Source organism: Bos mutus, chromosome 10 (genome assembly GCF_027580195.1).
Source record: "Bos mutus isolate GX-2022 chromosome 10, NWIPB_WYAK_1.1, whole genome shotgun sequence".
Taxonomy (NCBI): Eukaryota; Metazoa; Chordata; class Mammalia; order Artiodactyla; family Bovidae; genus Bos; species Bos mutus.
In genome coordinates, this window is record NC_091626.1 from 32,789,354 (window position 1) to 32,817,109 (window position 27,756).

General features: G+C 40.4%; 1 protein-coding gene across 1 annotated transcript in view; it reads left to right on the forward strand.

The window, feature by feature from the left end:
* The first annotated feature begins 4,322 nt into the window (after nt 1–4,322).
* The window catches only part of SGPP1 (sphingosine-1-phosphate phosphatase 1), a 33,670-nt gene continuing 10,236 nt past the window's right edge, over nt 4,323–27,756 (forward strand). Inside the window, exons 1-2 of the mRNA XM_014478951.2 lie at nt 4,323–5,233; nt 26,182–26,271. Coding sequence (XP_014334437.2) covers nt 4,538–5,233; nt 26,182–26,271 — 786 coding nt within the window. The 5' untranslated portion in view covers nt 4,323–4,537. The remainder of the gene's footprint in view (nt 5,234–26,181; nt 26,272–27,756) is intronic.

Sequence of the window (27,756 nt, forward strand, 5' to 3'; positions counted from 1 at the left end):
TCCTTCTCCAGGGGATCTTCCTGACCCCGGGATTGAACATGGGTTTCCTGCATTGCAGGCAGATTCTGAACAACTGAACAACCAGAGAAGCCCGAATCAATGATTTACCACAATTCACTATGATAAATTATCTGCTGAAGGTAGAACGACCAAGGCCAAGACTGTGTATTGTATTTCCCTTCCACTTTAAGGAAAGTTCCATTAGAAATGACAGCAGCATTTCCCCTTTATAGAACATGAGTCTTCAAAATGTTTCAATATTACATGAAATACAAAGAAGTATATCACAAAATTTAACATATCAATTGTAGGACATGGATGAAGACATTTGTTACAATGTAAGTAACATGGAAACTTATGTTACTATGTGTAAAACAGATGGGAATTTGCTGTTATGACTCAGGGAACTCAAACTGGGGCTCTGTAGCAACACAGAGGGGTGGGATGGGGAGGGAGGAGGGAGGAAGATTCGAGAGGGAGGGGACATATGTATATCTATGGCTGATTCATGTTGATGTTTGGCAGAAACCAACAATTCTGTAAAGCAATTATCCTTCAATTAAAAAATAAATTAATTGAAAAAAAAAGACATTTGACTTTGCAGGCAAGACACGGAATCACACCCAGAGAGTCATATCTTTATTTGGCAGAAATATTTTCTTTTAAAAAATGTTTATGCTTTATTTTAAAAATGCTTGCCACAGAATATTTAAATTTGAATTTTTATACAATTAAATTTCCATTAAGTCCTAAGATGTTCTATTATGAAAAGTTTGGAGTGAATGTGAATAGAATCCACCAAAACTACAATTTTTTTTTCACTGTGGTGCTTTGGTTTACAGCTAAGACATTTTCCTTATCATTAACAGATTTACTGCACTAGCAGGAAAGTGCTAGCCCCTTCAAGTTCCGTCAACTTGCATTCTTTTTCCTCCTTCAGTGCAGTCATAGGCCAAATTCCCATTCCCTATCATCTCTGTTTCCATTACCTTTATAGGGAATACTGCATTCTGACAAAATCTATCAGTGCTGAAGGAGACATAATTCGGCCACGGGGTATACAGACATTCCCTGGTTTGTGATGGATCGATTGAAAATTTTTTGACTATATGATGGTGCAAAGATAGTACACATTTAGTAGACACCATACCTCAAATTCTGAATTTTGATAGTTTCCAGAGCTAAGGATATGCAGTACAAAAGGCTGGGCAGGGCAGGGGAGAGTAGGGAGCTGCAGCTCTCAGTCAGCTACTAGATGACAAAAGTAGATAACTGAGACACTTATAACCATTCTGTATCCACACGGCCATTCTGTTTTTCACTTTCACGGCCAGTATACAATAAATTACATGAGATACTCAACACTTAATTTAAAAACAGGCTTTGTGTTAGGTGATTTTGCCAACTGTATGCTAACCTAAGTGTTCTGAGCATGTTTAAAGGTAGGCTAGGCTAAGCTATGTTGATAAGTAGTTTAGGTATATTAAATGCATTTTTGACCTAGATATTTTCAGTTTATGATGGGTTTATCAGGACCACCATTGTAAATTGAAGAAAATCTGTAAAGATCACCTTCTACTTTGTTTTCTATATTTTCTTTTTTCCCTGCTATCTTTATAGACTAATCCCCAGAATCAAAAATTTCTTGGCTGAATCTGAATAATTCCCCTCTGAACAAATTATTTTCATAGAAAAGCATGTGTAAAGTGCCTCACAGACATTTCTCTCTACAAAGCTGCTCCTTGACTTTAAACACCAGCTAATCATCTGTTTGACAGAAGCAGTCAGAGCTAACCCAATGCCACCTTCCTGCCTCTCACTCCACAGTGATTGCTTGGATCTCACTTCCTAGAACTGTTTATTATGCTTCACTTTACATCTTTGAATATATTTGCATGTTTTCTCTTGTTATGTCTTCCTCATTAAATTAGAAATGTCTCAATATTAGACAATATTTTCCAATCAGGGATGGACTATTGTTTGCCTGCAGAGCTATGAATTTAAATGTAGTGAGTAGTGAAAGTCGCTCAGTCCTGTCTGACTCTTTGCAACACCATGGACTATATATAGCCCACCAGGTTCTTCTGTCCATGGGATTCTCCAGGTAAGAATACTGGAGTAGGTTGCAACGCCCTTCTTCAGGGGATCTTCCTGACCCAGGGATCGAACCGTGGTCTCCTGCATTGCGGGCAGATCCTTTCAAATCCCTTCCTTTCAATTCTCAGAATCTGATTCTAGTTCAGGCAGTCATTCTCTCTCTTGGTTACTGTAATCATCTTCTAATGATTTACCTGGCCTCTGGTCTCCGACCTGTGGCAATTCACCATTGATTCCTTCCTAGTCCTCTTTCTAAGCACAGTTCTAATGGTGTTAGTGGCCAGGCTGAAAGGCCTTTGATGGTCCCACACTGCTTACAAGCGCTTTCCAGGTGGTGCTAGTGGTAAAGAACTTGCCTCCCGATGCAGGAGATGTAAGAGACATAGATTTGATTCCTGGGTCAGGAAGATCCTCTGGAGGAAGGCACGGCAACCCACACCAGTATTCTTACCAGGAGAATCCCATGGACAGAAGAGTCTGGTGGGCTTCAGCCCATAGTGTCACAAACAGTCAGACACGACTGAAGCAACTTAGCATGTATGTACTGCTTGCAAAATAAAATCCCCAGCCTTTACAATCTGGTCCTATCTTCCCTTTCTAACCCCATTACAGTCACTTACCATTCCTACTCTGTATTCTATGAGCTATTAACTGTTTACCAAATATGTCTTTGCACATTTCCATCTGTTTTTATTCATTTTCTCTTTTCCAAAGATGGGCTTCTCCAACTATTCATATCTCACTTTTCAATTATGATCTAGCTTAATATGATCACCTCAACAACTTTTTTGCTGTTCCTAGTCAACTTGTTTCTCCTCCTTTCCAGAACATGTTGTTTATGACTCAGTTTTAGCACTTACCATCTGCTCTATACTCCAGAGGGGGATCTATCTCTGTCTCCTATTTATCTTGTGAGCAACTTGAGGGCATGGATGATGGTTTATTCATCTTTCTATGGTCACAGCCTGGCAAGTGGAGTGGGAGGAGGAGAATCATTCTCCCTGGGAAAGAAGAAAATACAATATTTATAATGACATAAAGGAGGGGAATTTCCCAGCCTGTTTCTTGGAAGAAGTTCCAAATTTTAAATTTAGACATTCACTATACCTGAAATAACTTCCTGGAACTAGAGTTCAGGGCCCTTCTTATAAAAACCTCTCTTTCTAGAAGTCAAATTTGTAACTTGTGGGACATGAAAGTTAAGTTTCTAAACCAGCCTTATCAAACTCAGAAATCTACCCCCCTGAGTTCAGCTGCCAATTACATATCTTCTGTGCAACCCTGCTAGCTATTAGAATTTATCAAAAGGAAATTCTATAGGTAGGTTAAGAATAACTGTGATCTGGTAACTTAGACAAAAATATTTGTTAAATTCAAAACCAAACGGAGACCAGTCTTAATTCCTTGGGCAGATGAAACCAACTTAGTCACTTCTTTGGAAATAATAAGCAAAATTTGAACTGCTTCTCAAGGCTGATATGAGGTAACCGCTGAAAATTCTATTATAAACAATCACTATGAAGAAGAAAAAAATCCTACCTTCTCACCATATAAGCTGCTGTATAACAATATACCCCGATGCCTCACTCAGTACCTTGGTTTGAGTGATCCTAGTTGACAAACTGTCTCTTTGGTATGTGCACAATACCCATTTACTAATTACTACTTCAGCGATTTATTGGTTTTACTTCGTCTATTTCTGAGCTTTTGACAATCAATGACACCCTACTGTCCTGGGATCTATATCTTTACTCTCGTCACCACCAGTCAACTGGCACGTGGCTTTAAGGACAGCTCCGTAATTACTTGTAATTCCTTGAGTGCGTGGCAGTTACTTCGCTTTCATTCACCAATCACCATTTGATTCTGTGCCAGCAGGACGTCCGGATGCTTGGCCACTGGCACCGCCGAACCTGGCACCAGGATCGTGGCCTTTCCCAGTCAACGCCGGACCGAGAGAAGCCGGCAACCCCAGCCAGCAGGGAGCGAAGGCTGAAGTTGAAGAGGGGCGCGCAAAGTCCGGCCAGCCAAGCGCCGCGACGCCTGGTGGGTATTAATAAGGAGAACCTCCAGGCCGCCGCTCTGCAGAGCCTAAGCGCCCTCACGCCACCCGGGTGCGCTCGAGGCTGACCCGCGCCGCCGGGCCCCCTTCTCGAGAGGCCGTGGGGGCGGGGCCCGGCGGGGCGCGCGCCGGCGCGTGGAGGCCGGGGCGGTGGCGGAGCGCGCGCGGCGAGGGAGGGGCGAGCGGGGCGGGGGCGCGCGGCAGCCGCTGCGGCCTGTGGCGCCGTCACCCGGCAGAACCCAGCTGGTGGCGGGAGGTGCCGCTCGCCTTGCAGTTGCCGCTGCTGTAGGCGCGCCGAGACGGATCCGGACTGCGCCGGGGGCCGGCCCACCCTCGCGCCGCCGTCCTTCGCCCCGCGGGCCGCGCGGTTCCGTTATCATGTCGGTGGGGCAGTGGCTGGCCCAGCTGATGAGCAGTTTGCAGGACCCGCAGAAAGTGGCCCGTTTCCAGCAGCTGTGCGGGGTGGAAGCGCTGGCGAGCTGCACAGCCGCGGCCGCCGCCGACCCGAGGGAGGATGAGAAAGCGGAGGCGCACCTCACCGGAGAATCCCGGCGCAGAGAGCGGCAGCCGGGGCCGTCCGGAGGCCCTCCGCCGCCCGGGAGCGACCGCAATCAGTGCCCGGCCAAGCTGGGCGACGGCGGCGCCCCCAACGGCGTGCGGAACGGGCGGGCGACCGAGGTGGGCCCAGCCTCGCCGCGGTGCGCGGGGCTTCTGCGCCGCAACTCGCTGACGGACGAGGAGGGCCAGTTGGCCCACGTGAGTAACTGGCCTCTCCACTACCTGTTCTGCTTCGGCACGGAGCTGGGCAATGAACTCTTTTACATACTGTTCTTCCCCTTCTGGATCTGGAACCTGGACGCCTTGGTGGGCCGGAGGCTCGTGGTCATCTGGGTGCTGGTCATGTACCTGGGCCAGTGCACCAAGGACATCATCCGTTGGCCGCGGCCCGCCTCGCCACCCGTGGTCAAGTTGGAGGTTTTCTACAACTCTGAGTACAGCATGCCCTCCACCCATGCCATGTCTGGTACCGCCATCCCCATCTCCATGATCCTCCTCACCTATGGCCGCTGGCAGGTAAGGGTCCCTGTCCTCGCCCCGCACAGCCTCCGAGCCCTCGTTGCTCTCCGCAGTCGTTTGATTTTGGCTATTCCCTTCCCAGACTTCTCTTTCCACAGGTTTTCACGGTACCCGCTAAACAGGCCCTTTCCACCTTAAATAATAATAATGAAACGGTAGGGAAAACCTAAGACTTAGTCATCAAACTCTATTTTAATAGTAATGCTTTTCTTGGAACCTGAAGGAAATACCGTTCGTGGAGTAATACATTATCATCGGGCTTTAGTTGAGTTGATAAAAGGTTTTTAATTCTTATGATGCACAGACTATCATTATGATTAAGTATACCGTGCTTATAATTAATCGTTGGGTGACTAAGATTCACCCGTTTTATACGGTGCCTTTCCCCAGACTGATTTCTGTTTCAGGCGTAGGTAAAGTCATTGACTTTTTCTGGTGACAGTGTTTGTAAAATAAACATGGTCATTCAGGCAATGAAGTAATGAATTTTAAACGAAAGCCACCCTTAGTGGAAGTTAATGGAGCACCGCCTGAGTGCTCTTTTTAAGGGGTGTGGTTGCTAATTTGCTGATAGAGACAGTTTAATTAGCTTTTGGATCACTGATCTGTACTGTCAGTTGTTGAGCTACAGTATGTTGAATTAGCTTTGCAAATGCTTGGTTTTAGTTGGTCTTAAAAGTAGGAATCTTGGTCAGACCAGCGGGCTTGTAAAAATGGTAAATATGACAGCCTGACAGCCAGGGATGAGTGAGTTTTTAAACAGGAAAACTTTTATATTTTGCGTACTACTTCTGGCCTCCCATTTTTCGGTTTTTCGTGGTCTGTAAATGCAGATTTAAAAGTTAGATCTTTTTTATATAGAAGCAAAATTTGTTTTTAGACTGATGTCTGTTTTATCTGGTCACTTTAAAATTCTTATTGAAGTTCAGTTGGTTTACAATGTTGTGTTACCTGTCTTTTAAATTGTAAGGAGCTTTGTTCGTTCTGCAGACCAGTCCCTTAATTTAAGAATAAAGTTAATAACTATGAAGAATCTAAGGAATCAGACTTCTTGATTTCTTTTCCCCCCATTACAGCACAAAATTATCTTCTGAGAAATACACATCCTGTGTAAACTCTGTTACGGTAAAGTTACCTATCTCAGACCTAATTTCAGTATAGATAAACCCTTGTCCTCATAGACACTTCTGGGCAGTGCATCGCTTACAGACCGTGGAAAATGTGTAATGTGTGTAGTAAGAATGGCAGAATTATGAGGGAAGAGCGCCATGAATGTTTTTTCTTTTTCCCTATGCAACCTAAGGAGTTACACAGTAATGTTCAGATTGTAAAGTAATGCTGCTTGTTTTGCATAATAGGTAAATGTCTCAAATGCACTTCATCTAAATACTTCAGAGTTTAAGATTGTCATTGAGTTATGATATTTACTGGCTAGCTAATGATGTTTCTCTTATTTTTATGAGATTTTCAGGATTCCGTAATGATAGAGCCTTTTTAAACTCCTCATTGAGTAGCTATGTTGCAAGCAATTAATTTTTAGCAGTCCAAGTAAGAGAAAGTAGTTTTTTTTCTCTTCATTCATTGAGAGCACATGCTAACAGGAAGTCTGAAAACAGTACCACAGGATGCATCTATCAGTATTTTAACACTTTAGGGTTATTTGAATTACCAGAGTATGCTTACAGTATAGTTTTTCAACAACCTAGTATATTTAATTCAAAGTTTGAGGGCTTTATATATCATACAGTTTTAGAATTAGAGCTAGTCAGGACTTCAAACGTCTCCTGGTCTCAAACTGTCACTTTACAGATGTTGAAACTGACCAGTTACAGTAGAATTAATCTTGTAAAAGTTGTTTATTCTTTTACATGTCCATTACAGGTTTGAATAAACTTCCAAAATTTGAGTAATTATTTGCCTTTGATTAGTTGTTTTGGAAAAAAGACTCCCTTACATGAAAGTTCTGTATTTATAAATGCTTGTAATAATTCAGTACAAAAAATCTAAACGACCTTTTACATTTTTTACTTTTTTTGTTTTAAAACCTTGTTATGAATTGAAAACAAAAGTACCTTGCTTTGCTTTAAGGTGTTTTGGTCCTCTTCTCTGCCAATTAGTATTGTAGTACTTAGGAGGCTTTTATTTCCAGAGTGAGTAATGAAAAAATGTATGTATGGCGAAGTGGGATAGGAATTAAACAGTGAAAGCCTAGTGTCATTCTAAGTAATAGCAGTTTTGGCTCACAATCGCTGCCGTCTGCTTGTGCTCCTGCTGGTTGTTCAGGACAGGTGTGTTTGTCTCTAAATGCCTAGGATGCTGAAACTTCTCTGGACACTTGAGTTATCTCCCTTTGGTAGGACATCTGCTTTACTCCTCCCTTCATGCCACTTCCTGTTGCTGCTTGAAATCTGGTCATGGTTCACTTACATGAAACCTTTCAAATGAAACCTTCATGTTTGATTATTCATGTGTTCTTAAAATAACAGTAAGCCAGAAAAATTATTAGGGGCTTGCATCAACTGCAGTTCCATACTTTACCCCCAGAGATTCTGATCCATTAGATAAGTAAGGGGTATTGTGTTTTATTGAAATTCCCTAAATATTTTGGAGGAAAAAAAATGTACGTTCTTAAGTCCCATCCAGTAAAATTAGTATATTTGATCTTTAGGCTATATTTTATATTTCTCCAACATTGCTGTTCTTTTGCAGTTCTTTTAAAGGTATGTTAATAATACAAAAAGGTAAATTGAAACAGTATGGCTCCAAACAATTATTTGATATGCTGGAAGAATTTTTTCCAGTAATGCAGGATAAAAAGTGTTATGGCATTTCTCCAGGTATTAAATAGCTTGATCATATTTGTTGGAGTTTTTTGTAGCTGAATTGAGAAAAAGTAAGAAATAAGGAACATTAGATCTTAAAAACATAGTCTTTTGAAGAATAATATAAAAAGTAAAGCACTCCTTTTATATTTATTTCTGCATGTTCTTTCCAGAAATAAAAAGTCTTAATTTTTAAATAATATGGCATATAATGAGTTCAAATTTTATACTTGATAACATTAAACCATTTTTAGATGAATTTCATTTTTAAAAAATTAGTGACATCACATGCTTTATAGCCTAACCCATTCCCAACTAGTCCAGATGCTTTCACTACTTTTAAAATTATTATTAAAATAAGTTATATTATTATCTTTATTAATATTTATTAAGGCCTTACTATGGGTCAGATATTGTTTGAAATGTTTATTACCTTATATAGTCTGCTCTTAAAACATGCCAGTGTTCGGTCTTACTGGTAATACAAGCTTACAAATTATGAAACTGAGATAGGGGAAGAATAACTTACTCAAAGTTATATAGCTAGTGAGTCACAGGCTGACTGTAAACTTATAAACAGACTCCAGAGCTTACAGAGAAAACTCTTCACATCATGCTTTGTCAATTTTAAATTGACTTTGCAGTAATAAAATTTTTGAAATAGATATGTGTCCTTACAATACAAAAGGGCAATACAGCTTTGATATGCCTTGACATACAATACATGTACAATAGTCACAAATATTTCTTTTAAACATAAGTTGTTGACTGAAACTAAATGCTGATTTAATTACCCTTCCTTTTTTCTATTTTCCTAATATGAATTTTAAAAATTAAGCATAATGAAGGCTTTGGGGAAAAAACATAAGATATTTATCATAATATCATTTATTGTAGATAATAAAGGAAACTATTTATGAGATCATAAATGATAAAAGGCAAAGAAGTAAGAGTTAGAAGAGTTAGAAAAGTAGGTCACAAATGACAAAGACCAGAAAAGGCTTTAGGAGCCACAGGGAACTGATCATGATAGTAATTCTGGGAAGAAATACAGTTTATTAAAAAATGAAATTGGCTTGCTACTTTATTTCTTTTTACCTAGCCGATACTTGTGTTTGAAATGCACATTTTTCTGATTTTATACATGCTTATTAATAAATCTCAATTTTAAATTTATTTATTTGAATGGATAATAGATTGTTGAAAATCCAATGTTTACATAACAAATGTGAAGAGAAGAGTAGGGCTTCCCCCGTGGCTCAGCAGTAAAGAATTCATCTGCGATGCAGGAGACTTGGGTTGCGACACAGAAGACTTGGATTCGATCCCTGTGTCGGAAGATCCCCCGGAGGCGGGCCTGGCAACCCAGTTCCGTATTCTTGCCTGGAGAATTCTGTGGACCGAGGAGCCTGATGGACTTACACAGTCTATGGGGTCGCAGAAAGTTGGACACGACTTTAAGCTACTGAGCACATACAGTTTTTCTTTTTGTTGTCACAGCTAGGAGGCTCTTTTCCAGAAGGATTCATCGTTAGAAATTTCTGATTTAATCCTCTGGAGATAATCTTTACTTTGGTAGTGGTGTATTTATATAGTTTGTTCTTCCTACAGATGGCAACATACTATACTGTTCTGGACCTAGCTTTTTTCACTTAGAAATATATTGTGAAGGTTTTCCTCTTCTTTTACCCAGCAGTTAATGAATACTAATTTTGTGCTTGTGATTGTTTTAAATGCCTTACGTGACTTTCAATCCCCAGAAAATCCCATGAGTATTGTCACTGGTTTGCAGAAGAAACTGAGGCAGAGGAAGTTAAGTAACTTGCCCAAAATGACTCTACAGGTACCTAACAGAGCCTGGATTTCAGATTCAGGCAGTCTGCCTCTGAAGTGACCCCATGCTGCTGTGTTATACTGTATCTCTGAATTAGCATTTTCCGTTGAGAGAGATCTGATTTTTGCACATGTGCGTGATGTCCCAGTATGTTAACAGCATAATTTATTCAGAACTTGACTATTCCATTACTGCCAATTCAAAGACATTCTCTATTCTTTTCCTACTAGATTGTTGGTATTTTACTAATTTTTAAAAACTATACCTCTTTGGTTTTCTTTTTTTTTTGTTTTTTTCCAAGTCCTTGCTCTACCTTCAAATAATGTTATACCAGTTCAGGTACAGCAATAGCATGCTTTATTTTCCCCTTTTCCCTCCTTTGTATTGTTGTCATACATTTTACATCTATGTTATAATACTCAGAGTACATTGGTATTATTTTTGTATAGTGTTCCAGGATTATTTCTAGAAACAGTTTTTCCTCCCCTCTTCCCTAACATCCTCCCCTTCTGGAACTTGTCTCGCATATGTTAGATTTGTTAAACACTGGTCACTGTAGATCACTAGTGCTTTGATGATGACGATGATGATGACTGCAGTGCTTTTGCTCTCTGCTTCATTTTGGATAATTTCTATTGCTATGACTTCAGATTCACTGGTTTTCTGCAGTGTCTAATTTTCTGGTAAACATCATGTAGAATGGGGTATGATTTTAGATACTGTATACTTTTATATCTGAAAGTTCCTATTGGATCTTTGGTCTAGTGTACAATTAATTACTTGTCAGTTTACTCCTTATAGGCTCACTGGAGTGAATCAGGAATAACCATAGTCTAGAGCTAAGATAGCCTGACTGACTTACAGTGATAACCTTCTGAAGACTACCCAGTTCCCTCATCTCTCTGCCTGATGGGAAAGCGGTTGCAGGCCTGTGTAAGCTCTGGGAATTGCATGGTCGTCTACTACTTTCCAGTAGCTTTCCCCCAGCCTGGTGGACTTTTGTCCCCTGTGTGCACAAGGTGGTTCACAGCCGGCCATTTGCAGAGACCCCCCTCACCTCCACGGAGTTCTTGCTCCATGCAGAGTCCTGTTTCCAGTACGCTCTTGAAAATTATTGCTGCTTCGGTCCCTGGGAACTTCTGTTTCTCCCTCCGTAGCTCAGTAAGACTGCTGGACTTTGTTTTGGTTCTTCTTCTCATGCAACAGCCTGGAAACTCCCTCTAGCAACAAGCCAGGGCAATCAGAGGGCTCTTTGCATTTGTTTTCCCTTTTCTTATGAATCACAGTCCTGTACTATTTGTTTCCAATATCTGAAAACAGTTCTTTCATATAATTTGTCTAGGTTTTTGGTTGTTTTCAGTGCAACAGCTTTTCCTACAACAGTTAATTGTTTATGGGCAGAAACAGATATCTTTTTACCTCTACTGTTTTGTGGTGTTTTTTTTTTTTTTTAATGTATATAAAATACAACAGCTTCAGTTCAGTTCAGTCGCTCAGTCGTGTCCGACTCTGCGACCCCATGAACCGCAGCACGCCAGGCCTCCCTGTCCATCGCCAACTCCCAGAGTCCACCCAAACTCATGTCCGTTGAGTCAGTGATGCCATCCAACCATCTCATCCTCTGTTGTCCCCTTCTCCTCCTGCTCTCAATCTTTCCCAGCATCAGGATCTTTTCAAATGAGTCAGCTCTTCGCATGAGGTGGCCAAAGTATTGGAGTTTCAGCTTCAACATCAGTCCTTCCAATGAACACCCGGGACTGATCTCCTTCAGAATGGACTGGTTGGATCTCCTTGCAGTCCAACGGACTCACCCTCAAGAGTCTTCTCCAACACAACAGCTTACTGAGATGTAATTCATGTACCATACAATTCACCCATTTAAAGTATACAAGTCAGTGGCTTTCAGTATATTCATAGTATTGTGCAACCATCACCACAGTCAACTTTGGAACATTTTCTTCATCCCCCAAAGAAACCCCATCCCCATAGTCATTGCTCCCTATTTCCCCCCAATCTCTCGGCACCTCTAGACAATCACTAATCTACTCCATAGATTTGCCTACTGTTGTCATCTTGTATAAATAGTATGTAGTCTGTTGTGAATAGCTTTTTTCACATGGCGTAATGTATTAAGATTCATCCATTTTGTAGCATGTGTCGGTACTTCATTTTTATTGCTGAGTAATATGCCAGTGGTAAAGAATCCACCTGCCAGTGTAGGAGACAAAGGAGAAGTGAGTTTAATCCCTTGGTCAGGAAGATCCCCTGGAGGAGGAAATAGCAGCCCACTCCAGTATACTTGCCTGGAAAACTCCGTGGACAGAGGAGCCTGGCGGGCTGCAGTCCATGGGGTCACAAAGAGTTAAGACACGTCTTAACTGAGCACGCATGCATGCAGGCCAATGGATGAATATTACTGCTGTTGTATGTGTCTTTTCATCTGCTCATGGACATTCGAGTTCACTTTTTATGCTGTGGTGTGTGCTTAGTTGCTCAGGCTTGTCCGACTCTTTGTGATCCTGTGGACTGTAATCTGCCAGACTTCCCTGTCCATGGGGATTCTCCAGGCAAGAATACTGAAGTAGGTTGCCATGCCGTCATCCAGGGGATCTTCCCAACCCAGGGGTCTAACCCAGGTCTCCCACACTGCAGGTGGATTCTTTAACAGCCGAGCCACAAGGGAAGCCCAAGAACACTGGAGTGGGTGTACTATCCCTTCTCCAGGGGAACTTCTGACCCAGAGATGGAAGCGGGATCTCCTGCATTGCAGGCGGTATTCTTTACTTGCTGAGATACCAGGGAAGATTACCTTCATTAGTCTACCAGTGGAAAGTACCATGAAGGAAAACATGCTAATTTAATTACTTTTTTGATTATTTGATTTTTCTTTTTAGTATAGAAAATATAGTTTATAATGTGCTATTGAATGAAGAGGATTTTATATTTCTATGCAACTTGAATTGCTTTGTATGAAAAAGTATATATTACTTTTAAAAGCTTAAGCTTCAGAATCCTTACCTAATAATATTTGTTCTAAAACAAGTATTGGAAATTCCTTTTCCTGAGTTTTGTTAGTTAAGTTACTCAGTCATGTCTCTTTGCGAGCCCATGGACTGCAGCAGGCCAGGCTTCCCTGTCCATCCGTCACCAACTCCCGAAACTTGCTCAAACTCATGTCCAGTGAGTTGGTGATGCCATCCAACCATCTCATTCTCTGTCATCCTCTTCTCCTCCTGCCTTCAATCTTTCCCAGCATCAGGGTCTTTTCCAATGAGTCAGTTCTTCGCATAAGGTGGCCAAACTATTGGAGCTTCATTTTCAGCATCAGTCCTTCCAATGAATATTCAGGACTGATTTCCTTTTGGATGGACTGGTTTGATCTCCTTGCAGTCCAGGGGACTGTCAAGAGTCTTCTCCAACACCACAGTTCAAAAGCATCAATTCTTCAGCGCTCAGCTTTCTTTATAGTCCAACTCTCACATCCATACATGCTGCTGCTGCTGCTGCTAAGTCGCTTCAGTCGTGTCCGACTCTGTGCGACCCCATAGACGGCAGCCCACCAGGCTCCCCCGTCCCTAGGATTCTCCAGGCAAGAACACTGGAGTGGGTTGCCATTTCCTTCTCCAGTGCATGAAAGTGAAAAGTGAAAGTGAAGTTGCTCAGTCATGTCTGACTCTTAGCAACCCCATGGACTGCAGCCCCAGGCTCCTCTGTCCATGGGATTTTCCAGGCAAGAGTACTGGAGTGGGGCATCCATACATGACTACTGGAAAAACCATAGCTTTGACTAGATGGACTTTTGTTGGCAAAGTAATGTCTCTGCTTTTTAATATGCTGTCTAGGTTGGTCATAGTTTTTCTTCCAAGTAAGAAGTGTCTTTTAATTTCATGGCTGCAGTCACCATCTACAGTGATTTTGGAGCCCAAGAAAATAAATTCTGTCACTGTTTCCCCATCTGTTTGCCATGGTTGATGGGACCAGATGCCATAATCTTCATTTTTTGAATGTTGAGTTTTAAGCTCCCTTTTTCACTCTCCTCTTTCAGTTTCATCAAGAGGCTCTTTAGTTCTTCTTCGCTTTCTGCCATAAGGCTGGTGTCATCTGCGTATCTGAGGTTATTGATATTTCTCTCAGCAGTCTTGATTCCAGCTTGTGCTTCATCCAGCCTGCTATTTCATATGATATACTCTGCATATTAGTTAAGTAAGCAGGGTGACAATATACAACCTTGACGTACTCCTTTTCCTATTTGGAACCAGTAAACCTGAGTTTACTCAACAGGATTTTCAGATTTCGGTTTATCATGGTGAATTCCAGAGATGCTCTTATTAGAAATAATGTTTGACATAGCCCAGGTTTGGGGACAGAACCGAGTGATACCATGGCTTTTGACCCCAGGTTATCTTGAATGAGATACTGTAAGTGGCTAAAGCCTTATGTTTACTTCATTCAGCAAGTATTTACTGACTGCCTTATCATATGTAGACACTAGACAATAGTGAAAATAAATACTATAATTTTAAGTACATATAAGTATTTGTAGTATATATGTATATAGAGAATGTATACAGAATATATCTTAATGCATAAATGTAGCCTGTGTCAAAGATAAGGGTTGTTCATTTCTTTCAGTAAAGTGTTGTAGCTATTTTATTCTTTTGGGTGTATTATAAGTTAAATTGTTTTCTTACTTTCCTTTTCAGACTGCTTACACTGATGTGTAGAAATAAAACTCTTTTTTTGTGCATTGATCTTGTTGTACCTTGCAACTTTGTTGAATTCATTTCTCAACTCCAGTAGTTTTTTTGGATTCTTTAGGATTTTCTGTTTCTAAGGTCCTGTCTTTGTGAATAGAGATAGTTTTGAAGTGAAGTCGCTCAGTCGTGTCCGACTCTTTGTGACCCCATGGACTGTAGCAAACCACGTTCCTCCGGCAACTGGATTTTCCAGGCAAGAGTACTGGAGTGGGTTGCCATTTCCTTCTCCAGAGGATCTTCCCGACGCAGGAATTGAACCCGGGTCTCCCAAATTGTAGAGATAGTTTTACTTCTTCCTAATTTAGATATTTTAAAATTTCTTTTCCTTGCCTAACTGCTCTGGTTAGAACCTACAATACAATGTTAGATAGTATTGGTGAGAGGTAAACATCCTTATCTTGTTCCTAATCTTGGCAGGCAAGCTGGGTGGGACCTTTCAGCCATTGAACGTAATAGTATCTGTGGATTTTTCGTAAGTGCCCTGTATCATGTTTAGAAATTTCCTCTGTTCCTAGTTTTTGAGATCTTTCATTGTGAGGGAGTGTTGATTTTGTCAAATGCTTTTTCTATATCCGTTGAGATGATCATGTGTTTATTTTGCTTTGTTTTTACTTCCTTCTGTTAATGTGTATGACACTTAATTTTTTTGTTGAACCACCCTTGTATTTCTGAGGTAAATAACCATTTGATCATGGTGTGTAATACTTTTAATGTGCTGTTAGATTTTGTTTGCTAATACTTTGTAGAAGATTTTTGCTTTAGTATTCACAAGGGCTAGTGGTCTGTAGTTTTCTTGTGCTGTCGTTTTCTGGTTTTGCTATCAGAGTAATAAAAGCCTCGTAGCATGTGAGGAAATATTCTCTGTGCTTCTGTTTTTTGGAAGAACTTGAGAAATATTGACACCGAATCTTTTTTAAATAAATGTTTGGTGGAATTCACCAGTAAAACTGTTTGAACTTAGGTTTTTCTTCGGAGGTTTTTGATTGCTGATTCAGTTTCTTTACTTGTTTAGATTATATTTCTTCTTGAGTCAGTTTTGGTAATTTGTGTTTCTCTAGGAATTTGAATTTCATCTAGGTTATCTTAATTTGTTAGCATATTAACTGTTAATAGTTTTCTCTTATAATCCTTTCTATTGCTGTAAGATCGGTAGTAATGTTTCCACTTTGATTTCTGGTTTTAGTTATTTGCATCTTCTTTTTTTTTTTGTCCGCCAGGCTGTAGTTTTGTCAGTCTTGTTCTTTTTAAAGAAACAACTTTCAGTTTTGTCGATTCTCTTGTTTTACTACCCTGTATTTTGTATTTTTCCACTCTTATCATTTTATTACTTCCCTCTGTTGCTCACTTTGCATTTAGTTAGCTCTTCTTTTTCTAGTCCTCACTGTAGAGTTGTGAATGGTTTCTTTTGTTTTAATGCAGGGCTCCACTGCTGTACATTTCCCTCTGAGGGCTGCTTTCATTGTATTACATGACTTGTATTATCTGTGTTTAGTTTCTGTTTGTCCCTATTTTATAATTTCCCTGTGATTTCTTATTTGGCCTATGGTTATTTAAGAGTAATTTAATTTCTTCATATAGTTGATCTTCATTATTCATGGATTGTTTGTAAACTTAGCCCATGCAATAAAATTTGTTACCCAAGAATCAGTACATTCAGACTTGCAGAATGTGAAAAATTTGAGTCAGCTGGCATACATGTTCCCAGGCAAGGATGAACAAGGCAACAATCTGCTTTCTTGTTTCAACCATTATTTACTGTGGAAGGTCCTATTTGCTCTGTTCAGTGCAGTGTTTTTCAAGTGTTCATGCTTTTTGTTGATGGTTTTACTATTTAAAGTCAAGTGAAAGTCACTCAGTTGTGTCCCACTCTTTGCTATTCCATGGACTGTAGCCTGTGCATGGAATTCTCCAGGCTAGAATACTGGAGTGGATAGCTGTTCCCTTCTCCAGGGGATCTTCCCATCCCAGGGATCGAACCCAGGTCTCCCGCACTGCGGGCAGATTCTTTACCAGTTGAGCCACCAGGGGATGGTCCCCAAACTACAGTGCTATTTCAGTTCAGTTGCTCAGTCATGTCCAGCTCTTTGCGACCCCATGGACTGCAGCAGGCCAGGCTTCCCTGTCCCATCACAAACTCCCGAAGCTTACTCAAACTCATGTCCATTGAGTCGGTGATGCCATCCAGCCATCTCATCCTCTGTCGTCCCCTTCTCCTCCTGCCTTCAATCTTTCCCAGCATCAGGGTCTTTTCCAGTGAGTCAGTTCTTCCCATCAGGTGGCCAAAGTAATGAAGTTTCAGCTTCAGCATCAGTCCTTCCAATGAATATTCAGGACTAATTTCCTTTAGGATTGACCGGTTTGATCTTCTTGTAGTCCAAGGGACTCTCAAGAGTTTTCTCCAACACAACAGTTCAGAAGCATCAATTCTTGAGCACTCTCCTTTCTTTATAGTCCAACTCTCACATCCATACATGACTGCTGGAAAAACCTTAGCTTTCACTAGATGGAACTTTGTTGGCAAAGTTATGTCTCTGCTTTTTAATATGCTGTCTAGGTTGGTCATAGCTTTTTTTCCAAGGAGCAAGTGTCTTTTAATTTCATGGTTGCAATCACCATCTGCAGTGATTTTGGAGCCCAAGAAAATAAAGTCTGTCACTGTTTCCATTGTTTCCCCATCTATTTGCCAGGAAGTGATGGGACCAGAGGCCATAGTCTTCATTTTTTGAATGTTGAGTTTTAAGCTCCCTTTTTCACTCTCCTCTTTCAGTTTCATCAAGAGGCTCTTTAATTCTTCTTTGCTTTCTGCCATAAGGCTAGTGTCATCTGAAGTTATTGATATTTCTCCTGGCAGTCTTGATTCCAGCTTGTGCTTCATCCAGCCCAGCATTTCACATGATGTCTTCTGGATATAAGTTAAATAAATAGGGTGACAATATACAGCCTTGATGTACTCCTTTCCAAATTTATAACCAGTCTGTCATTCCATGTCTAGTTCTATTACTTCTTGACCTGCATACAGATTTCTCAGGAGGGCAGGTAAGGTGACCTGGTATTCTGGTATAAAGTGCTGTTTAATGTCCCTAAACACAAGAAGCCTGTGATCTACTTTACAAAGAAAATATACATGTGTGAGATAAGATTCATTCAGGCATCAGTTACAGTTCTTTTGGCCATGAGTTCAATGTTAATGTATCAATAATATAGTACATCCAGAAAAGAGAAGAGGAAATTCACCCATGTGTGTGTAAGGCCACTCTGGAAGTGCAAAAGTAGTATTTGTAGTGTCTAATGAAGTTTTGGAAAACTTGGGAAAGTGGCTGAATTTGTGGATTCATGAGATGATAACCAGTTAAAAAAAAAAAAAAAGAAAGAAACCATAGTAGACAGCATTGATCTGAGACCGAAAGCCAATGAAACCATGTTACACAGAGCAAGGAAAATATTAAATTCTTCTCTTATAGTGCTGACTGGCCTGCACATTTCAAAACACTACACAACATTAAAAATGTTAAACTTTCAATAATCCTGAATCAAGATCAAGAGGCTGTGGGCTGTTCTTTAGATTATCTGCCAAGTGTTAGGAAAAAGGCTATGTGGAAAAGCAGGTTTTCAGTGCTGATGAGACTGGCTTGTAGAACTAGTTCTCCAATTCTGTGTTTGCTTCAGTTGTTTTGGGGCTTTGGTGCAAGTATGTTTATAATTGTTAAATCTTCTTAATGAGTTGATCCTTTTATCAGTGCACATTGTCTGTCCTTTTGTCTTTGGTAACAATTTTTGACTTGAAGTCTATCTCGTCTGATTTTAGTAGAGACACTTAGCTCTCCCTTTGGATACTGTTTGTGTGAAATGTTTTTCCATTTTTTCACTTTCAACCTATTTGTGTCTTTGGATCCAAAGTGAGTCTCTTAGGCCACATAGAGTTGGAGCAATGTTTTCTTATCTATCCTACCAATCTCTGCCTTTCATTGGAGAGTTTATACCATTTCTATCTAAAGGAATTACCTGTAAGGAGTAACTTTTGGTATTTTGCTATTTGTTTTTATGTGTCTTTTGCCTCTTTTTGCTTATAATTTCCTACATTGCTATTTTCTTTTGCATTTGAGTTTTTTCTTTCTACAGTGTACCATTTTTATTCCCTTATTTTATGTGTATATTTTTTGATACTTTGTGGTTGACCATGGGAATTATAATTAATAACTAGATATATTTTTGAAGGCATAACTGACACTTAGTGAACTCCAGGAGTTGGTGATGGAAAGGGAGGCCTGGTGTGCTGCAATTGATGGGGTCGCAGAGTCAGACACGACTGAGCGACTGAACTGAACTGAACTGATGATGGATACGAATGGGGAAGCCAAGATTAACAACAAGGTATTGGGCCTGAGGATTGAAACTGTGGGGAAGTCTTTTAGCGGGAAGGAGATAACCAGCTGGTCAGAGGTGGAGATGGATTGGGGATATCAGATTTAGTCCTTTTACATTGGAGATGCCTTTTAGACACTGATCACATAAGCAGTTGTATACAGAAGTCTGAGGTTCAGTAGAAATGTCCCAGCTAGAGATGGAAATTTGAGTCATGAAAGTATAACTTGTATATAAATCCTTGGGACTGGATGAAAATAAGGAAGTGAGCATAGATTGTGAATTGGGCTTACTGATACTGAGTTGTGAATTAATCGGGGAACTAACAAAGATGCCTGAAAAGGAGTAGTCTATGTATATTTTATATATTTCTAATAAATTCTGTCATTTTTTAGGAAAGGATAATTCCACATGAATCTGTTTTCTTTCCAGTTATGTCTAATCGAGGACAGTAGTCCCTAAAATAATCAGTTCAGTTTGGTCACTCGGTCATGTCCGACTCTTTGCGACCCCATGAATCACAGCACACCAGGCCTCCCTGTCCATCACCAACTCCCGGAGTTCACTCAAACTCATGTCCGTCAAGTCGGTGATGCCATCCAGCCATCTCATCCTCCCTCGTCCCCTTCTCCTCCTGCCCCCAATCCCTCCCAGCATCAGGGTCTTTTCCAATGAGTCAACTCTTCGCATGAGGTGGCCAAAGTATTGGAGGTGCTTCCAATGAACACCAATTCCAATGAATCAGTCCTTCCAATAAACACCCAGGACTGACATTCTTTAGGATGGACTGGCTGGATCTCTGTGCAGTCCAAGGGACTCTCAAGAGTCTTCTCCAACACCACAGTTCAAAAGCATCAATTCTTCAGCACTCAGCTTTCTTCACAGCCCAACTCTCACATCCATACATGACCACAGGAAGAACCATAGCCTTGACTAGACGAACCTTTGTTGGCAAAGTAATGTCTCTGCTTTTGAATATACTATCTAGGTTGGTCATAACTTTCCTTCCAAGGAGTAAGCGTCTTTTAATTTCATGGTTGCAATCACCATCTGCAGTGATTTTGGAGACCCCCAAAAAAAGTCTGACACTGTGTCCACTGTTTGCCCATCTATTTCCCATGAAGTGATGGGACCGGATGCCATGATACTCGTTTTCTGAATGTTGAGCTTTAAGCCAACTTTTTCACTCTCCTCTTTCACTTTCATCAAGAGGCTTTTTAGTTCCTCCTCACTTTCTGCCATAAGGGTAGTGTCATCTGCATATCTGAGGTTATTGACATTTCTCCTGGCAATCTTGATTCCATCTTGTGCTTCTTCCAGCCCAGTGTTAGTAGTCCTAATTTTAGAGACAGTTCAATATAAAATTAAAAGGTAGTTTTAATTTGGATATTCTTAAATATTAAATAAATCTGCCAGATGAATTGGTTATTATGCATCATCTTCCTCCCCCAACACAATCCCACTTTAGGAGTATTAGTTTTATCTAGTTTAGTTTTTATTGTCATTAAGACATGTGGTATTTCTTTTATCTGGTTAAAAGATTACTTGATAAGGTACTTCTTTGCTTTGATACTGTAATTATACTGAATTCTGTTATTCTCTGGGGAATAAATGTGAAAGTCATGTAATCAAAACTGGATCAGGTCTTCCCCCAAATATGTTTCTTTCCACAAAAGAAATCTAGGGAAAATATTCTGAAGATGGAGACTAATGGCTAAAAAAACATCAACCGATCAATGAAAATAAAAGTGACTTGTTCTTTTCCCAAGTAATCAAGCTGGTTTTAGAAAAGGCAGAGGAACCAGAGATCAAATTGCCAACATCCGCTGGATCATAGAAAAAGCAAGAGAGTTCCAGAAAAACATCTATTTCTGCTTTATTGACTATGCCAAAGCCTTTGACTGTGTGGATCACAATAAACTGTGGAAAATTCTGAAAGAGATGGGAATACCAGACCACCTGATCTGCCTCTTGAGAAATTTGTATGCAGGTCAGGAAGCAACAGTTAGAACTGGACATGGAACAACAGACTGCTTCCAAATAGGAAAAGGAGTTCGTCAAGGCTGTATCTTGTCACCCCGTTTATTTAACTTATATGCAGAGTACATCATGAGAAACGCTGGACTGGAAGAAACACAAGCTGGAATCAAGATTGCTGGGAGAAATATCAATGACCTCAGATATGCAGATGACACTACCCTTATGGCAGAAAGTGAAGAGGAACTCAAAAGCCTCTTGATGAAAGTGAAAGAGGAGAGTGAAAAAGTTGGCTTAAAGCTCAACATTCAGAAAACGAAGATCATGGCATCTGGTCCCACCACTTCATGGCAAATAGATGGGGAAACAGTGGAAACAGTGTCAGACTTTATTTTGGGGGGCTCCAAAATCACTACAGTTGGTGACTGCAGCCATGAAATTAAAAGACGCTTACTCCTTGGAAGGAAAGTTATGACCAACCTAGATAGCATATTCAAAAGCAGAGACATTACTTTGCCAACAAAGGTTCGTCTAGTCAAGGCTATGGTTTTTCCTGTGGTCATGTATGGATGTGAGTTGGACTGTGAAGAAGGCTGAGCACCGAAGAATTGTTGCTTTTGAACTGTGGTGTTGGAGAAGACTCTTGAGAGTCCCTTGGACTGCAAGGAGATCCAACCAGTCCATTCTACAGGAAATCAATCCTGGGTGTTCTTTGGAAGGAATGATGCTAAAGCTGAAACTCCAGTACTTTGGCCACCTCATGCGAAGAGTTGACTCATTGGAAAAGACTCTGATGCTGGGAGGGATTGGGAGCAGGAGGAGAAGGGGACGACAGAGGATGAGATGGCTGAATGGCATCACTGACTCGATGGACGTGAGTCTGAGTGAACTCCAGGAGTTGGTGATAGACAGGGAGGCCTGGTGTGCTGTGATTCATGGGATCGCAAAGAGTCGGACACGACTGAGAGACTGATCTGATCTGATCTGATCTGAAAGGTACACTGGAATGGGAGAAATGCCTCTGCATCTAGCTTGATTGCATTCCTCACTCCATTTAAATACCTTGGAGATAGTAAACCTAAATAAATGTGGATTCAGTTCAGTTCAGTTCAGGTCAGTCACTCAGTCGTGTCCAACTCTTTGTGACCCCATGGATTGCAGTACACCAGGCTTCCCTGTCCATCACCAACTCCCAGAGCTTACTCAAACTCATGTCCATTGAGTCGGTCATACCATCCAACTATCTCGTCCTTTGTTGTCCCCTTCTCCTCCCGCCTTCAGTCATTACCAGTATCAGGGTCTTTTCAAGTGAGTCAGTTCTTCGCATTAGGTGGCCAAAGTAGTGGAGTCTCAGCTTCAGTATCAGTCCTTCCAATGAATATTGAGGACTGATTTCCTTCAAATGTGGATTGAGTTAAGTTAAATTCAGTTTCATTGTTCCCATTAAATAATGCTCCTTATCCCCTACCTTCAGTCCTAGCTTTTGAGAATCAATAAATTAATTTTTCTTCTATCTGTCATGTACAGAGAATTCCCATTAATAACTTTGTACATTTTTTAATTCCTCATGGGATCTAAGTAAAAAAAGAGAAAGAAGAAAGAATCATAGGAGACTTGTATGGTGGTTGTGGTGGTAGTTTTTACTTCTTTGACCCTCCCTGGCTAGTGAAGAAAAAAAAACAAGACCTGAGTACCTGCTCCAGAGACTGAAGCCACTGTCATGGTCTCTCACCTAGAATATAGCAACAGCTTCCTAACTGGCCTTCCTGCTTCCACCCTTGTTCCCTTATTGTCCAGTCTCAGGCCACTGCTCTGCTCAGGACCCTGCAGCGTGGCTCCCCAAGGTCACATTTCTTACACAGGCCTCTCAGGCTCTTCTTGGTCTGGTTGCCAGGACCTCTCTCACCTCTCCTCCTACCTGTTCCGGCCACACAAGCCTCCTTGCTTGTTATGTTTCCTCATTAGAGATTTTGTTCTTCTTGCTTCCACTTCCTCATGTATATTCTTTCCTCAGATATCTGGTTGATCAGTTCACTTCCATCCAGTCTTGCCTCAAATCTTAGTTTGTCAATATAAAGCCTACAATGGCTATCTTCTAAAACTTTAACCTGCCCCCCCCATACACTCCCATACTATTACTTATCCTTATCCTATTACTGTTTTACTTACTATAAGTGTGGTTATGCTGTACTAATGATTTAACCCTGAAAACACCTTAACAACAAAAGCTTCTTTCTCATCTGTGCTTCGTATCCATTATGGGTTAGCAAACAACTCTGATCCACTTAGAACCTCAGAGACCCGGGGTGAGGGAAGTTTGCCCATCTGGTGATACACGTCAGCATACAGCCTCCAGTATCACACCTGTAGGAAAGAGAGCATTCATAGGATGATTAAAAGTGGCACACGTCACCTTTTTTCCCAGTTCATTGGTCAAACCAGGCACATGGCCCCAGTCTAATTGCAAGAAGAGCACAAGGAATATTTGATGAACATTACTGTTTCAGCTCTGTATGTGTGTGTGTGTGTGTGCGTGCGTGTGCGTGCTCAGCTCTGTATGTGTGTGTGTGTGCATGCGTGTGCGTGTGCATACTCAGCTCTGTATGTGTGTGTGCACATGTGTGTGCGTACTCAGTTGCTCAGTTGTATCTGACTCTGTGACCCTGTGGACTAGTGCCCACCAGGCTTCTCTGTCCATGGAATTTTCCAGGCAAGAATACTGGAGTGAGTTGCCATTTCGTACTCCAGGGGACTGTTTTAGCACCTGTTCCCTTTTCATTTCTCCATAGTACTTACTATTTTTAACTATATAATTTATATATTCTATATAAAGTATCATTTATATATTTACATATTGTATAATTTGCATATTTTATGTTTATGATTAAGTTGCCTTTCCTCAGTAAGAATTTAAGCTTATGCTCCTAGAAAACCTCACTACTTACAACTTCTTGGACATAACCGTTCTTCATTCACTCCTACTGTTTGTAATGTCCTCTATCATTTTTACCCTGTGCTCTTTTTTTCTGTAAAGATTAAATCCTACTCATCTTTTGAGACAATTTGAATCATACTTAGTTTGGGAGACTTTAAAGTTCCGTGCCTTAGACTCCCTCTATCATGGCACTTACCCTCTTTACAGGATTACTTGTCTGACTGCATCATTAACCAGGTTCCTCATGCGTATTGGAAAACGTCTGAAGGAATACCTGGAGCCTAGAAAAGGATCTATGAGGATCTGAAAAGGATAATATAAGTAGGATAAAGAGATGACAAATCAAGAGATATTCAGAAAGTAAAATCAGTAAGACTTCATTATTGGTTGAATATGAGCGATAAGGAAGAAATCAAGGATAATTCATGCTTCTCATTTAGATTATGATGCTTCCAAATGAAATAGGGAAAATGAGAGGAGGAACAAGTCTAGTTGGTAGGGTGATGAGCAGGGTTTGAGGTATAATGGGTTTAACTCTGTAAGGATCTCAAGTTGGAGATATGTGCAGAGGCTGGCTAAATGGTTCTTAATCCTAGGACATACATAGGTCTTCAGCATGCTGAGTAGTAGAAGAAAAGGTGAAACTGCCAATAACTACCAAGGCCAGAACCCTTAGTTATACTAATGTTTAAGGAACAATGAAGAATGTTTTCTTGTGTGGAAAACACAGAAAAAAATAGATGGTGAAAGGGGCACGAGAGTGTGATGCTGTCAAAATCAAGGTATTCAGACATTCAAGAAAAAATATTTGGGCCATAGTAAATGCAGTGTGAGTGAGCTAAGTTGCTTCAGTTGTGTCCGACTCTTTGTGACCTTATGGACTGTAGCCTGTCATACTCCTCTATCCATGGGATTCTCCAGGCAAGAATACCAGAAGTGGGTTGCCATGCCCTCCTCCAGGGGATCTTCCCAATCCAGGGATCGAACCTGCATCTCTTATGTCTCCTATACTGGCAGGCAAGTTCTTTATCACTAGCACCACCTGGGAATCCCCTAGAGAAATCAAATCAAAACAACTATGTACTAAATCTTGACTTCTCTTGCAGCATTAATTAATTCCTTTCTTTTAACCTCACTTTTTATTGAACCACTTTGAATACTTAATGAATTGAACCATCTTGGCTTCAGTTTCATTGGGAGATTTGAAGTAATCAGGCACAAACTGTCTCAAATGTGCCCCTTCTTCTTCATTTACAAACTTAAGACACGCCCAACCATCAGTCATTTCCTTTTTCCCTCTAGTATTAGGAGCTTCAAAGTCACCTCTAGTTAGTACTAGAGGCGTGCCACTGATACTGAAGTGAAAGCGAAGGTCACTCAGTCGTGTCCACCTCTTTGTGACCCAATGGACTATACAGTCCCTAGAATTCTCCAGGCCAGAATACTGGAGTGGGAAAGATCCCCCTTTCCCTTCTCCAGGGGATCTTCCCAACCCAGGGATCGAACCCAGGTGTCCCGCATTCTGGCCAGATTCTTTAACAACTGAGCCACAAGGGAAGCCCAAGAATACTGGAGTGGGTAGCCTATCCCTTCTCCAATGGATCTTCCTGACCCAGGAATTGAACTGGGGTCTCCTGCATTGCAGGCAGATTCTTTACCAACTGAGGTCTCAGGGAAGCCCAAGTGATACTAAAAGTCATCTGCATTTTAAGTTTTTTCCCTCTTTATGGCTTCCTGCTTCCAATATCCCACCAAAATTTTTCGCACTATAGTTGCTATTTGAAAGTATTAATGGACAACAAATTACATGATGTTGAACATTAAAGAAGATGGGGAAATGGCAAACAGTAGTAGTCACTGATGGAAGTGAGAGGGAAATAATGCCTCCTCCCCAGGGAAGCAGTGACACTAAGCTGGGCCAGAGTCAGGTGCTTTTCCAGGGGCACTTTGATTTTGTAGTTATAGTAAAAGTATGTCTTTTATTTGTTTTTCTTCTGTAGCAGGCCAGTGATTGAGTCTTTATTGTAGAAGCAAAAATGAGCCAGTTCCCACAATAAAGATGTAGAAACATTAGATTTATTTGTTCATTCATGCAAAAGTATTTCTTGAATGTCCGCTATGTGCCATGCTTAGGCTTAGGTGCTGGAAATATAACAGAAAGTAAACACCATACTTCTTGTTCTCCTTGAGTTTTTATCTGCTTGTTTATATTTAACCTGATTTATCTAACTAATTTTACTTTTTTTTTTCCCCTTCAGTATCCTCTCACCTATGGACTGATTCTTATCCCCTGCTGGTGTTCTCTAGTTTGCATAAGTAGAATTTACATGGGAATGCACTCCATTCTGGTAAGGAAAATGTTGTGTTCATATTGCTTTGTTTTTTTCTAAAATCAACATGCAATTTTATAATTTTTAGTCATTTTTAAACTTACTGGAAACTTAAGTGAGAAAATATAGTTATTGTAAATGTTTTTTTCTTGCAAAAATAGCAACAGGATATTTTGCAAAGTTTTAAAGTAGTTATAATATATATATTTAATATATATAATATATATATATTTCATAGAAACAGTTCCCAGCAATCACAAGAACCAAGTATTGTTCAGGATAACATTTCTCCCTCCGTCCAGGTTCACTGTTATCTTCTTATTCATTTTCTTCTATGCCTTTCCTACTGCTGAGTCAAAACTGACAATGTAAATTCAGACACCAAGGAGCATTACTTGTAAGTGAAAACCTAGTGAATAGAAATTAGGTGAACTAAAACTCTCCTGGTGCCACTTGTTTTTTAATATTAAACTCTAGTTTTCTTCTTTCCCAACAGTATTTTAGGGCTTATATCAGATATTTTATTTTGAGAATGCAGTTCAGTTTCAAAAGCAGTGGCACAGGAACGCTGTATCTTTCAGCTATACCTCCTCACTTCCCTTCCTGTTCATCTGATTGACATTCCCTAATTCTGGCCCGCACCATCTCTAACTAGGGTACTGCAGCAGCGTCTTAATTAGTAGCTCCACTTCAAGTGTGACACTGCTCCATTCAGTGTTCAGCCTCCTATTGTAGTTTACCGTTCAGAACGCAAATATGATACTATATTGAATGACCTATGTTTGTTCAAATGTGAAGGGTGTTTCTTTATCTTCACATTGTTAGGAATGCGTTAACCTCCACATGGAATGCTGTTTTCACTTTTTTTGCCTAACTATCAAATCCATTGTTCATGACTCACCAGAAAATATTATCTCCTAAAGCCTTGTTACCTTCTCCATCTTTCTTTCTCAAGACTGGTTAGGTGGCCTTTCTCCCAGAACATCTTGAGCATAATTCTGGCATAGCACTTATGCTGAATTGCAGTTGCTTTTTTATTTATCTGTCATCCCCACTAGACAACAAGCAATATGAGAAAAATAACTCTACCCTCATGTATAGTGTGGTGTCTCTTAGAACACTCTGTGAAGGTATTATGTATTATATTATAAAGAATCAGAAGAAAGATGGAGAGAGAGGGACGAATTCACGGAATCCAAAAATTTATAAAGGGTTATATCAAATTTTTCTTGTCCTTAACAAATGAACACTTTTAGAATTTTCTACTCAAAAATGTCTCATTTCATAGCTGAAAAATATTGGATTTCTGTTTCTTCCTCAGATTACTTACCTCCAGCAGCTGCCCCTTCACTAGTAAATTTACGAAAGTCCCAAATGCTATGTTAGGAAGCAAACTATTTGTGTTTTATTTTTTATAATTATTTATATTAATGCAAATTATGAATTGACATATAATTTTATCTTTCTGACTAGTCTGTAATAATTTTATAATAGACCAATTAT